General features: G+C 41.9%; 1 protein-coding gene across 1 annotated transcript; it reads right to left on the bottom strand.

Moving 5' to 3' along the window:
• Nucleotides 1–9973: 9973 nt before the first annotated feature.
• On the bottom strand, nucleotides 9974–13202 carry btd (biotinidase). Its single transcript, XM_071368421.1, has 6 exons — nucleotides 12734–13202; nucleotides 12224–12373; nucleotides 11982–12127; nucleotides 11458–11635; nucleotides 10738–11376; nucleotides 9974–10303 (listed from the first exon to the last, which is right to left on the bottom strand). The coding sequence occupies exons 1-6, from the start codon at nucleotides 12974–12976 to the stop codon at nucleotides 10037–10039; spliced, it is 1623 nt and encodes a 540-aa protein (XP_071224522.1). The 5' UTR covers nucleotides 12977–13202; the 3' UTR covers nucleotides 9974–10036.
• Between the last annotated feature and the right edge of the window lie 1369 nt (nucleotides 13203–14571).

Raw genomic sequence — 14571 nt, 5'->3', positions numbered from 1 at the left:
GATTGAGCATTGTTTGGGTTAGAGAAGTTTCCTGTAGACAAATAGATAGCCACCAGTACTCAATGAACTCAAACAGGCTGTAAAGGACACAGTGTGAACATTTGGGACAGAGGTATGAATAATTAAGAGATGTTTTTGACCATTTGCCATTATTATTACTCAAATCTATAGTTTGGGTAGCACCAGGGATTTAAGCAAGAAGGTATTGTCATCTAAAACAATATGTTTCCATTACGTGGAACTGTGTCCAGAATTGAAGTAGATCCAAGTAAATGTTTTTTGTACCGAATATTGAGCTGATAAGCTAGCCTGCACAGAATTTTCTAGCAGATTTATTAAACAGCAGATTTTATATTTTGACTAGTTGATGTCACAAGATCATATGTCAATGCAACAGGTAAAATTGATAAGATTACAAGAGAGGGGCTCTGGGATTGTTTACTTTAGAAGGTGCCTATTCCACTTGACGGGACACCGTATCATCTGATCAAATCAAATGTTATTTGTCACATGCGCCAAATACAACAGGTGTAGACTTTACCGTGAAATGCTTACTTACAAGCCCTTAAGAAAATATTTACAAAAAATAAAAAGTTTAAATAATAATAAAGTAACACAATAAAATAATTATAACGAGGCTATATGCAGGGGGTACCGGTACCGAGTCCATATGAGGGGGCACAGGTTAGGCGAGGTAATTTGTACATGTAGGTATTGTTAAAGTGATCATGCATAGATAATAAACAACGAGTAGCAGCATTATAAAAACAAGGGGGGGGGGGTGTAAATGTAAACAGTCCGAGTGGCCATTTGATTAATTGTTCAGCAATCTTATGGCTTGAGGAAGAAGCTGTTAAGGAGCCTTTTGGTCCTAGACTTTGGCACTCCGTTGATGCACTTATTGATGAAGCCGGTGACTGAGGTGGTATACTCCTCAATGTCATTGGATGAATCATGGAACATATTCCAGTCTGTGCTAGCAATGCTAGCATCTGCGTCATCTGACTACTTCCATATTGAGCGAGGCACTGGTACTCCCTGCTTTAGTTTTTGCTTGTAAGCAGGACTATGGGATACAAGTAAGTTAATTTCACTGCGCTACGGATCCCTTTTACGGGATCACTTTCCTAAACAACCGCTAGAATTGCAGGGCGCCAAATGCATAAAATATTTATAATCATGCAATCACAAGTGAAATATACCAAAACACAGCTTAGCTTGTTGTTAATCCACCTATCGTGTCAGATTTTGAACATATGCTTTACAGCTAAAGAAATTTAAGCTTTTGTGAGTGTATCAATCAATGCTACAACAGCTAGCCCCAAATTAGCATGGTCACGAAAGTCAGAAAAGCAATAAAATTAATCGCTTACCTTTGATAATCTTTGGATGTTTGCACTCACGAGACTCCCAGTTACACAACAAATGTTCTTTTTGTTCGATAAATATTACTTTTATCACAAAAAAACGCATTGGGTTGCGCATTATGTTTAGAAAACCAAAGCCTTGTTCCGTTCGACAAATTCCAAAAAGTATCCGTAATGGTCGTAGAAACATGTCAAATGTTTTTTATAATCAATCCTCAGGTTGTTTTTAACAAACATAATCGATCATATTTAAACCGGACCATAACCTATTCTTTAAGAGAGAAAAGGAAAATGGGGAGCCCCTCTCTCGCGCGCAGGACCTATTCAGAGGACACCTGAATACTTTTGAAACATCTCGCTAATTTTTCAAAATAAAAGCCTGAAACTATGTCTAAAGCCTGGTCACAGCCTGAGGAAGCCATTGGAAAATGAATCTGGTTGATACCCCTTTAAATGGAGGATAGACGGGCCAGGAAACACAGATTTATTTTTAAATATATCACGTCCGGGTTAGATTTTCTCTGGTTTTCGCCTGCAGAATAAGTATTGTTATACTCACAGACAATATTTTGACAGTTTTGGAAACTTTGGAGTGTTTTCTATCCTAATCTGTAAAATATATGCATATTCTACGATCTGGGCCAAAGAAAATGTCAGTTTACCTTGGGAACATTATTTTAACTTTTTATGAATAGGGGGGCGCTGTTTTCACTTTGGAAAAAATCGTGCCCAAATTAAATGGCCTCGTACTCTGTTCTAGATCATACAATATGCATATTATTATTACTATTGGATAGAAAACACTCAGAAGTTTCTAAAACTGTTTGAATTATATCTGTGAGTAAAACAGAACTCATTTGGCAGCAAACTTCCATACAGGAAGTGAAAAATCTGAAAACGAGGCTCTGTTTCAAGGCCTGCCTATTCAACTGGCTTTTATTTATCGATATGTATGCACTTCATACGCCTTCCACTAGATGTCAACAGGCAGTAGAAGGTTGAATGGGGTGTCTAGCTTGATGTGAGGCCGAATAAGAGCTTTTGGAGTTACAGGTCCGGTATTTTGTTTGTTTTCGACGGCGCGTGGGGGACCTCGACATTGTCTTCTGAAAAGCGTTCGGTATACACGGCGAATTGCTCCGGCTCTGATTTTATTTGATACATATGAGAAAAACATCATAAAGTAGGATTTTTCAACCGAGTTTATTCAGCGTTTATTGGGACTTTTGGAATTTTCCGTTCTTTGCGCCAAGAGATGATGGGCATGTTCGCGCCACAATGCTAGCCAAGGTTGCTAATTCGACAGAAGAAATGGACATTCTAAAACCAAACAACGATTTATTCTGGAAATAGGACTCCTTGCACAACATTCTGATGGAAGCTCAGCAAAAGTAAGACACAATTTATGATGTGATTTCGTATTTCTGTGTAATATGTTGACTCCAACTCGGCGGAGAATAGGTGAGCGCTGTCTCACAATAATGCATTTTGTATGTTGTAGTAAAGTTATTTTTAAAAATCTAACACAGCGGTTGCATTAAGAACCAGTGTATCTTTCATTTGCTGTACAACATGTATTTTGTAGTAAAGTTTATGATGAGTTCTTTGATTAGATTAGGTGACTGTCCAAAATATCTCCGGAGATTTTGGTGAATTGTTGCTACGTATTCACAATGTATAACCACGATTTGCAGCTCTAAATATGCACATTTTCGAACAAAACATAAATGTATTGTATAACATGATGTTATAAGACTGTCATCTGATGAAGTTGTTCAAGGTTAGTGATTAATTTTATCTCTATTTTGTCGGTTTTGTGAAAGCTATTTTGGCGGGGAGTAAATGGCATTGTGTGTTTGGCTATTGTAGTGAGCTAATAGAAATATATATTGTGTTTTCGGTGTAAAACACTTAAAATCAGAAATATTGGCTGGATTCACAAGATGTTTATCTTTCATTTGCTGTACACCATGCATTTTTCATAAATGTTTTATGATGAGTATTTATGTGTTTCACGTTGCTCTCTGTAATTATTCTGGCTGCTTTGGTGCTATTTGTGATGGTGGCTGCAATGTAAAACCAGTATTTGTAGCTCTAAATATGCACATTTTCGAACAAAACATAAATGTATTGTATAACATGATGTTATAAGACTGTCATCTGATGAAGTTGTTCAAGGTTAGTGATTAATTATATCTCTATTTGTGGGTTTTGTGAAAGCTACCTATGCGGTGGAAACATGGTGAAAATATGCCGTTGTGTGTTTGGCTATTGTGGTTAGCTAATATAAATACATATTGTGTTTTCGCTGTAAAACATTTAAAAAATCGGAAATGATGGCTGGATTCACAAGATGTTTATCTTTCATTTGCTGTATTGGACTTGTGATTTCATGAAAATTATATTATATGATATCCCTGTCCCGTTAGGCTAGGCTATGCTAGTCAGCTTTTTTGACGAGGATGCTCCCGGATCCGGGATGGGTATTAAGTAAAGGTTATGAAGAAAAAAAAAATCTGACCCCTAGCGCTAAAGAGGTTAAAACTCGTTTGAAGTTTACATACACTTAGGTTGGAGTCATTAAAACTCATTTTCAACCACTCTGTTTTTCTTTTCTTTATATTTTGTTATTCTGACCTTTCAGCACACTGGCCATGTTATTGTACTAACATTCATTTCTGATTACTATGATTACTATGACTATGATTACTATGATTACTATGACTATGATTACTATGATTACTATGACTATGATTACTATGATTACTATGACTATGATTACTATGACTATGCCTAATTCACATACTCTAGGCTCCACATGCTTTAGCAGCTGGAACATGAAAGAAATTAACCAGGTGGTCAAGCTTAGCCAAATGTATGCTCATCTTAAGTCCAGTCATCGTTTTTCTCCAAGAGACCTATCTCCGGTCCAGCGACCATGATATACTAAAGAGAGGATGTGTAGACCAAATATTTCACTCCAACTTTGGCGCTAAGGCGGCAGGTAGCCTAGTGGTTAGAGCGTTGGTCCAGTAACCGTAAAGGTAGCTAGATTGAGTCCCCGAGCTGACAAGGTAAAAATCTGTCGTTCTGCCCCTGAACAAGGCAGTTAACCCACTGTTCCTAAGCCGTCATTGTAAATTAGAATTTGTTCTTAACTGACTTGCCTAGTTAAATTTAAAAAAAAATAAGGCCAGAGGGGCAACCATCCTTATCAGAAAAGGCACCCTGTTTGTCTCCTCCAAAATAATTTCAGATATTAATGGCAGATATATCATAGTGTTGGAGAAACTGTTTAGCACACAGGTTATTATAACGCAAAATTTTTCTCTGACCTCATCGCAACACTTCCTGACCTTAACTCTCATCATTTGATATTGGGCGGAGATTTCAATTGTGTATTACATCCAAGTCTAGACAGATCCAGACCGAAGCCCAACAATGTCATTTCTAAATCAGGTTCAGTGATCAACTCATTTCTAGAATCCTTTAATTTGTCTGATCTATGGAGGAGGAGCTATCCCACTGCTAAACAACACTCCTTTTTTCTCCAGTCCACCGCTCATAATCTAGTATTGACTTTTTCCTGCTGGACAATAGAATTCTTCCTTTTGTAACTAATAGCCAATATCACAGCATCATTCTCTCAGACCGTAGCCCTGTCCAGATAGATATCCGCTTTCCGGACAGTACTGTGTCACAACACGCGTGGCGACTTGACCCACTACTACTATCCTGTAGTGCCTTTAAAAAATACATATCAACTCACATTAATGTCTATCTACAGATCAACTTCACCCCTGACGTGTCTCACTGTGTGGGAGTCGTTAAAACTTCAAATGATTTCATACACAGAGTATGACAACAAACAGCACACCAAACTCTTATCGGAGCAATCTCAACTCATTCTAGATGTGGACAACAGATATGCCTCTTCTCCAACTCCTGAACTCTACAAAGAGAGACTGCTACACCAATCGGAATTTGACAATCTTTCCACCAAACAAACGGAGAAGCTTCTGTTTAAGTCGAGGCAAAAATTCTCTGAACACGGAGAGAAAGATGACAAGTTGTTATCTCACCAGCTTGGACAGTCCGCTGCTAGCAGCACCATACCTGAAGTCTGTTTTGCAGCGGATTTAACTTCACCAATACCAAAGAAATCAACAACCAATTTAAGCAATTCTATTCTGCTCTTTACTCGTCAGAGGCTCATCCTGACACATCTTGTATGCATGCATTTCTAGACACTCTGGACATCCCCTGCCTCAATTCAGATGAACAAACCAACATGGATGCCATGGTTGTAAAGTCATCTCAAATAAAACTGTGAAGGACCTCGGTGTTACTCTGGACCCTGATCTCTCTTTTGACGAACATATCAAGACTGTTTCAAGGACAGCTTTTTTCCATCTACGTAACATTGCAAAAATCAAACTTTCTGTCCAAAAATGATGCAGAAAAATTAATCCATGCTTTTGTTACTTCTAGGTTAGACTACTGCAATGCTCTACTTTCCGGCTACCCGGGTAAAGCACTAAATAAACTTCAGTTAGTGCTAAATATAGAATCCTGACTAGAACCAAAAAATTTGATCATATTACTCCAGTGCTAGCCTCCCTACACTGGCTTCCTGTTAAGGCAAGGGCTGATTTCAAGGTATTACTGCTAACCTACAAAGCATTACATGGGCTTGCTCCTACCTATCTTTCCGATTTGGTCCTGCCGTACATACGGTCACAAGACGCAGGCCTCCTAATTGTCCCTAGAATTTCTAAGCAAACAGCTGGAGGCAGGGCTTTCTCCTATAGAGCTCCATTTTTATGGAATGGTCTGCCTACCCATGTAAGAGATGCAGACTCGGTCTCAACCTTTAAGTCTTTACTGAAGACTCATCTCTTCAGTGGGTCATATGATTGAGTGTAGTCTGGCCCAGGAGTGTGAAGGTGAATGGAAAGGCTCTGGAGCAACGAACCGCCCTTGCTGTCTCTGCCTGGCCGGTTCCCCTCTCTCCACTGGGATTCTCTGCCTCTAACCCTATTACAGGGGCTGAGTCACTGGCTTACTGGTGCTCTTTCATGCCGTCCCTAGGAGGGGTGCGTCACTTGAGTGGGTTGAGTAACTGACGTGATCTTCCTGTCTGGGTTGGCGTCCCCCCTTGGGTTGTGCCGTGGCGGAGATCTTTGTGGGCTATACTCGGCCTTGTCTCAGGATGGTAAGTTGGTGGTTGAAGATATCCCTCTAGTGGTGTGGGGGCTGTGCTTTGGCAAAGTGGGTGGGGTTATATCCTTCCTGTTTGGCCCTATCCGGGGGTATCATCGGATGGGGCCACAGTGTCTCCTGACCCCTCCTGTCTCAGCCTCCAATATTTATGCTGCAGTAGTTTATGTGTCGGGGGGCTAGGGTCAGTTTGTTATATCTGGAGTACTTCTCCTGTCTTATCCGGTGTCCTGTGTGAATTTAAGTATGCTCTCTCTAATTCTCTTTCTCTCTTTCTTTCTCTCTCTCGGAGGACCTGAGCCCTAGGACCATGCCTCAGGACTACCTGGCATGATGACTCCTTGCTGTCCCCAGTCCACCTGGCCATGCTGCTGCTCCAGTTTCAAATGTTCTGCCTGCGGCTATGGAACCCTGACCTGTTCACCGGACGTGCTACCTGTCCCAGACCTGCTGTTTTCAACTCTCTAGAGACAGCAGGAACAGTAGAGATACTCTTAATGATCGGCTATGAAAAGCCAACTGACATTTACTCCTGAGGTGCTGACTTGCTGCACCCTCGACAACTACTGTGATTATTATTATTTGACCATGCTGGTCATTTATGAACATTTGAACATCTTGGCCATGTTCTGTTATAATCTCCACCCGGCACAGCCAGAAGAGGACTGGCCACCCCTCATAGCCTGGTTCCTTCCTAGGTTTTGGCCTTTCTAGGGAGTTTTTCCTAGCCACCGTGCTTCTACACCTGCATTGCTTGCCTGTTTGGTGTTTTAGGCTGGGTTTCTGTACAGCACTTTGAGATATCAGCTGATGTAAGAAGGGCTATATAAATACATTTGATTTGATTTGATTTGACATGAAACAAGATTTTGGGACATTCTCTGGTTATAAGTTAAAACTAACAAAAAGTGTGCTCCTCCCCATTAATCAGTTAGCAGAAGGAATTGGGTATGCCAATTTCCCATTTAAGGTGGAGCATCAGGTCTTTACTTATTTGGGGATAAAGGTCACATGCTCATTTAAGGCTCTGTTTAAACATAACTTCAAAACACTCCTGGAGCGCACTAAGCAGGATTTCATAAGGTGGTCGTCTCTTCCCATTTCATTAACAGGTTGCATTAATTATGTTAAGATGACTGTACTACCTAGGTTTTTGTACTTATTCCAAACTATTCCCATTTTTCTGACAAAGTTGATGTTCAAACAACTGGACAGCTGCATTTCCAACTTCATTTGGAATAAGTCGAATCCAAAAATGAGAAAGGTATATCTAGAGAGACCTAAGCCTGCAGACGGGCTGGCCTTCCCAATTTTTTACACTATTACTGGTCAGCAAATATATCTAAATGTGTTTATTGGGTTTCTACACTAGAAAACAAGGTCGGCCCAACTTGGGCTATCATAGAGTTACAGTCAAGCCTTCCAACTTCTCCGGTCTCGCTCCTGTGCTCCCCACTGCCCATTAATTAACATTGACACCCATGTTTTGAATCCCATTGTTAAGAACTCCCTTAAAATCTGGTCCCAATTCCGAAGTCACTTTAGCCTTTAACAAGCAAGCGGCTGCTCTCCATTAACATCTAATCATCTTTTCCCAGCATCACAGATTGACACGGCATTCCAGTTCTGGCAAAGGAATGGTCAGTTTTTTTGTGACATATTTGTTGATAACACATTCGTCTCATTCGATACTCTGGGGGTTGACCATAATATTCACAATACCCACTTTTTTAGATACCTGCAAACTCGCAGCTTTGCCCAAAAACATTTCCCTTCATTTCCACTCGAGCCCACTAAGTGTTCAGTCGAGTGGTGCTTAGATCTTAACCCTTATCTGAAGGGCACAATCTTCCGACTATACGACATAATACGGAACATTAATCTGTCTTCCTTTGCAAATACAAAATCTGCATGGGAGCAAGACATAGGTGGCGAGCTACCCGATGATATATGGCAACAAAGTATTGAGTGTATTCACACATCATCATTTTGCATAAGGCATGGGATGATTCAGTTTAAGGTTTTGCACCGTCTCCATTACTCAAATGGCAGTTTGGCAAAAATATACCCAAATGTTGACCCGAAGTGTTTGAGATGCCACCAGAGTCCAGCGACTGTGGGGCACATGTTTTGGTCATGCCAGTCTTTGAGTGGCCTATCGGACCCCATTTTTGAGGCATTCTCACATATGTGTAATACAACTGTTAGCCCCAACCCGGGTCACTGCCATTTCTGGGGTACTTCTCCTAGACCAGAATGCTACCATGCATCAGGCAAATGCGTAAGCGTTTGCCTCGCTGGTAGCTCACCGCCTTGTCCTCTTTCACTGGAAGTCTGCAAAATCACCCTCCTTTATGCAGTAGGTTAAGGAGGTGATGTAATCTCTGCCTCTGGAGAAGGTTAGGTACACTGTGCATGGGTCCTGACAAAAGTTAGACTTAACCTGGTCTCCATTAATTAATAGAACATGTGGAGAGCCTGTCTTTTACTTAGTGTAACTTGAATAGTTTGGTAAGCAGTCATGTCTGTTCTAGTGGCCATTTGTGCTAATAATCATTTTTATTTAACTTTTTTTCCCATAGTTTTTGTTTCTATTACTGTTTGTTTCTGTCTTTCTTTCCTATTTAACTTACTTTTATAGATGCCTTGGTGAGTGGGTGGTTTGGTGGGAGGGTGGTTGGTTTTAGTGAGACAGAACATGTCTCATTCCTGAGCGGTATGACGGCTGCGTGGTTCCATGGTGTTTATACTTGCGTACTATTGTTTGTACAGATGGACGCGGTACCTTCAGGCGTTTGTAAATTGCTCCCAAGGATGAATCAGACTTGTGGAGGTCTACAATTTTTTTTCTGAGGTCTTGGCTGATTTCTTTTGATTTTCCCATGATGTCAAGCAAAGAAGCACTGAGTTTGAAGGTAGGTCTTGAAATACATCCACAGGTACCCCTCCAATTGACTCAAATGATGTCAATTAGCCTATCAGAAGCTTCTAAAGCCATGACATAATTTTCTGTCATTTTCCAAGTTGTTTAAAGGCACAGTCAACTTAGTGTATGTAAACTTCTGACCCACTGGAATTGTGATACAGCGAATTATAAGTGAAATAATCTGTCTGTAAACAATTGTTGGAAAAATTACTTGTGTCATGCACAAAGTCAATGTCCTAACCGACTTGCCAAAACTATAGTTTGTTAACAAGACATTTTTGGAGTGGTTGAAAAAAAGAGGTTTAATGACTACAACCTAACTGTATGTAAACTTCTGACTTCAACTGTATATATATATATATATATATATTTTTTAAAGTGAATCACATATTATTTGGCGTACCCCAGTTTGGGGATAGCTGCTTTAGATGATACAGAAACGGTACAGAGAACAAAGAGGTTGGAGAACATATATTTACTTTATTTTCTCTCTCTCTCTCGCTCTCACACTCACACACACACCCTAGTCCTGGTCGTACACTCTGCCGTAGAGACATGCGGTCACCAGTCCGACGGACATCCCTGAGTGTTCCATGGTCACTCGACCGTCTGTGGTCTTCTCGATCCGGTCGGGTCGATCTACAACCATGCCACTACCTAGCAAAGACGGGTAAACGTAACGCGTTCCGAACTTCCCCTCCAACCGGAAGTCCACTCTAGACTCTGCCTCCTCCACTCCCTTTCCACAGGAGCTGACCTCTGACCCCGAGCACCGGACCAACGCACACACCTGGAGGGTGATGGGTTAATCATCAATCATTGATACCATGAGACGACTAGGTGAAAAATCTGTCAATGTGCCCTTGAGCAAGGCACTAATTGCTAATTGCATCTGTAAGTAGCTCTGGATAAGAGCATCTGCTAAATGACTAAAACTGAAAGGAACTTGAAGACTTAAATAAAAAATGTAAAACATTGCAAGTATGCACAAGGCAGGATCCCTACCAGTTCCAAATGTAAGCTGTAATCAGAGTTGGGGTCAATTCCATTTCAATTCCAGTCAATTCAGAAAGTTAACCAATCTCCGAATTTTCCTCATTAAGAAGCATTGAAGAAAATTTGAATTTGAATTTCAGTGTACTTCCTGAATTGACTGGAATTTAAATGGATTTGACCCTACCCCTGGTTGTAATGCATGCGTGTAATGTAAATGTTTCTCCCTACCTGCATGGCGAAGTGTCCATCAGCCGTGTGATTGCCAGCGAATGCCCCTAGAGCATAGAGCTCCGTATTGCCACCCTGTGGGGACCGTCGGTACTGCAGATGGCAGCAGAGAGGACCGTCACACACAGTCAGCTGGCCCTCTGAACCATGCAGCAGGACGAAGGAGAATGGGTCACACATCATAGAGGAGATGAAGTGAGAGGGGGATGGGGAGGGATTGGGAGAGAGGGTAGGAAGAGAAGCAGAGAGAGGTTCACCCTCACCCTCTCCTCCTGTCTCCCCCTGCCCCTTTGCCTCACCCTCTCCTCCTATCTGCCCCTTTGCCTCACCCTTTCCTCCTGTCTCCCCCTGCCTCTTTGCCTGCTTCTGTGTTGCCAGCCAGTCACTGTCCAGTACAGGTATCCTCAACACCAGCAGCTTCCCCTCCTCTGGCTCCCCAGGGTGGTGGAAGGCGTGGTGATAGATGGAAGTACTAGGGGTGAAGATGCCGCTGCCCGTCATAGCCTTGCTGTCATGCCTGAGGTTAGCCGCCAGCAGAGTGACGTTAGCTCCCAGACTGACCGCTCTCTGGATCTGAACCGCTGTTAGTAGAGGAAGCAGATTCATCCAGGCCGTGGGGAAGATCATCTGTCTGATACCCTGAGAGAGATGAAGACAAACATTAAGACTTTTGATGAATTCATTTGCATCCATAATGAAACATTGTGCGACTTTGTGTACCTTCTCCAGTAGTCTGACAGTAGGGTCGTGAAACAGGATGTCAAAGCAGGTGAACACTCCAAACTGTCCGGCGAACGGCGTGTCAAAGGTCACCACCTCTAGTCTGGGCGGGGTATCAAATTCCTTCTCGAAGAACAGGTTTTGTTTGTGGTAGCGAGCCACCAGGGAACCATCAGACCTGCAGTGAATGGGAAAACCAAATGTATTTTCATCTATATAACCCAAGTCCTTTTGTAAAAATAATACAATTATTAATTTTAAAAATATATTTTTTAAGACCTATAGAGAATGGTTGATGGTTGAGAATGGTTGAAAGCTCTTCTTAACAATAAAGCAAAAACATGATTCCAAGTCACTTCTGTATAACTCTAAAAAGCTTTAGGAAATCAATACAAATGCAATATCATGTAATTCCCCCTATTCCAAGAGGTTCGGAGTACCTGAAGCTCTCCCTGTACAATGCATTATTTTCTCACAGGATCAAGAAACATGTTTAAAAGTGAAACAACCCATTTACCACCAACCTGAAGACTACATCAGTGTTGAACTGCCAGCGCCCGTCGGGGGGGCAGGTGGGGTGAGAGGTCAGAGGGCAGGGCTGGAGGTCAGGCATGTTGGCCACCAGGTATAGTTGGTGACGTCGAGCCATGCAGCTCAAACTCTGGAGGACCTGAGAGAGAACAGGGCAGAACACACATTAACATTGATGACATTAGACATGGATCCACAGTGGTAAGTAAAGGTGTGTGCACGTGCGTGCGTATACCTCAGTGTTATTGTGTCTGTCAGGCTGTGTACAGGGGTTCCAGTCCTCCGTCAGTGGGTCAGGGATGGTCTCTAGGTAACCAGAGATGGACAGACGACTGAAGTTGAACCCATGGATACCGTCCTCTGGAAATACTATGATCTGAGCCCCCTGGAAGAGAGAGTCAGAGAGAGTGTCTATGTTTGCTTTGGCAATGTATAACACTTTCCATGCCAATGAATCCTTTTGAATTAGAAAGAGAGAGACAAAGAGAGAGAGGGATGTGGAGGTTGTATCTCTATGTGTGTTGTGATGGAACAGTAACGTGATAGAAAGGGGTAAATGGAGCTGTAAAGCTATTAACTCAAGAACTTCAGACTGATGTTTATCCTCCTTGTCAAAGGCAAGTCTTATCCAGTCCTTGAGAGCTTATCTGCAGGGTATGCGGGCTTTGTTCCAGCCCTGCATTAACAAATCTAGTTCTATTAATTGAAAGAGAAGACCATCTCCCAGTCCCACAGGTGTACCTACCTGTTCCGCTGCCCGCGCGGCCTGCTCCTCATAGACCTTCAGGTTCCTCATCATGTGCTCGAGCGCCGCGGCCCGAGACAGAGGCACGTGCGGCTCTGGGTTCAAAATCACCTGGTGCTCATAGACTGCGGCCACGTAAGATGGACCGGGAGTCCCCTCTGTCCTGTCCCCAGCCCGGGTTAACGTTACCGGGGACAGATGGAGAACAGCAACCACCACTGCCAGGTAGACACGGAGGGACATGGCAGAATGACCAGTGCCCAGGAACTTCTGACTTATTATAGAGGACCGATGAGTACGAGTTCAATGGTCACAGTCCAAATTCTCAACATTCGTACCTTGAGGCTGGTCATCTCTCCTCATCCTTAGGGTTACAGCAGTTCACAACACACTCTCCATTCGCTAACAGTTTTACATACACACACACACACAGAATACCATGTGCACATTCACTCACACGCACACACACAAACTCAAGGTCACAGCTGGCACAACACACACACAGGCTAATGGCTACACACCCACGCAGTACATACACACCCACAGAATTACTTTCACACACAAACATGAATTCATGGGAAGTCCTTATAAGGTCTTCCAGAACCTAAATACACACCAGCTTGGGACCAGATATTACAAGGACAGACACACAAAATACACAATCAAAGTAGAGAGTGGTTTGGTAGTTGATGGGGAAAGAAAGGAATTGAGAAGTGTTGATGAAATGGATGGAACTATGACTGTATTGATGAAATAAAAGAACATTCAGAGAGTTGTTGAAAATGAATAAACTATGACTGGGTTGATGAAATAAACATGTTATGGAAAATACTATGAGTTGGGGTATGTACTGAGTAGAGGAGTTTAGTACGGGTATTGATGTTCAGTTGAGGATAGGAATAATTAGCTGTTATTGAAGACTGCTTTTTTAACCATTATTTTTGTATTATTGTAGTTGTATGATTAGAGTTTTTTTAATTCATATATCTATTTGTATTTATTTATTACCTTTTTCACCTTTTAGAAACCTTTAGAAACTATTGTATTGTTTTAGAAGGTAAGACTACTTTCCTGTTATTAAAAGTGTTTCTCATAAAATGATATTGGCATAGTGAAGCCCTAAGGAGGTTTAGGTGAAAGCCCTGAGGGTATCTTGAATTTACATTTATAATGTTGGCATGAATTTTTATAATAAACTAGAAATGGAATCAACTTTGCTTTGATGTTCCAAACCTGGAGTCATCAAAGAGTCATACAAGTGCATGTTGTTGTCTTACTTCTAATTCATTTGATCAATTGAGGATTTTGAGAATCTGATTAATTAATTGGGAATCATACATTCTGGAATAAAGGGACCTAGTACCAGACTATAGTACTAGGACGTTGGTAGGAGTCTGTGAAGGATTTAACCTAGGCCTTGCCAGACAGGAGAGATTATCCTTATAATGTCTAAGGTTGAGCATGTTAGGTTGAGAAGGAGTTGGGCAGCATAGGCACTAGGCTCTGGGGATTGCCCGCTAAGGCCCTTATCGCCTAGGTTGAGATATGGTTCCTAGCTGTGGCCAGCCTAATGATTAGGTTGTGCAGCCTCTATCAGGCCTTTTAGGACTGAGACAGGGAATAACTGACTGATTTGGGATAGGCAGATCCGGTTTGGATTCCAGCCCAGAAAAGTGCACACACACAGACAGGGAGTCTGAGAACTGTGACTCAAGTCATGAGATAACACTGCACCAGCTGAGAGAGTAGCAGGAAGAAAACTCTCTCGCCAGTGTGTGTGTGTCAGGTAGTGTTTGTTTACATCCATTAGCATTGAGGGAGTGACACAATGGTGACTT

The sequence above is a fragment of the Salvelinus alpinus genome, chromosome 26 (genome assembly GCF_045679555.1).
Source record: "Salvelinus alpinus chromosome 26, SLU_Salpinus.1, whole genome shotgun sequence".
In the NCBI taxonomy this organism is placed as follows: Eukaryota; Metazoa; Chordata; class Actinopteri; order Salmoniformes; family Salmonidae; genus Salvelinus; species Salvelinus alpinus.
This window is presented reverse-complemented; position numbering and strand designations above follow the sequence as displayed.

What these genes read in the sequence shown, in the direction of transcription:
- btd (XM_071368421.1), bottom strand. Translation starts at nt 12,976, where the DNA reads ATGTCCCTCCGTGTCTACCTGGCAGTGGTGGTTGCTGTTCTCCATCTG. An exon ending in AACACTGATGTAGTCTTCAG is followed by an intron (nt 11,636 to 11,981) that starts GTTGGTGGTAAA and finishes CATTCACTGCAG; the next exon opens with GTCTGATGGTTCCCTGGTGG. An exon ending in CTGTCAGACTACTGGAGAAG is followed by an intron (nt 11,377 to 11,457) that starts GTACACAAAGTC and finishes CATCTCTCTCAG; the next exon opens with GGTATCAGACAGATGATCTT.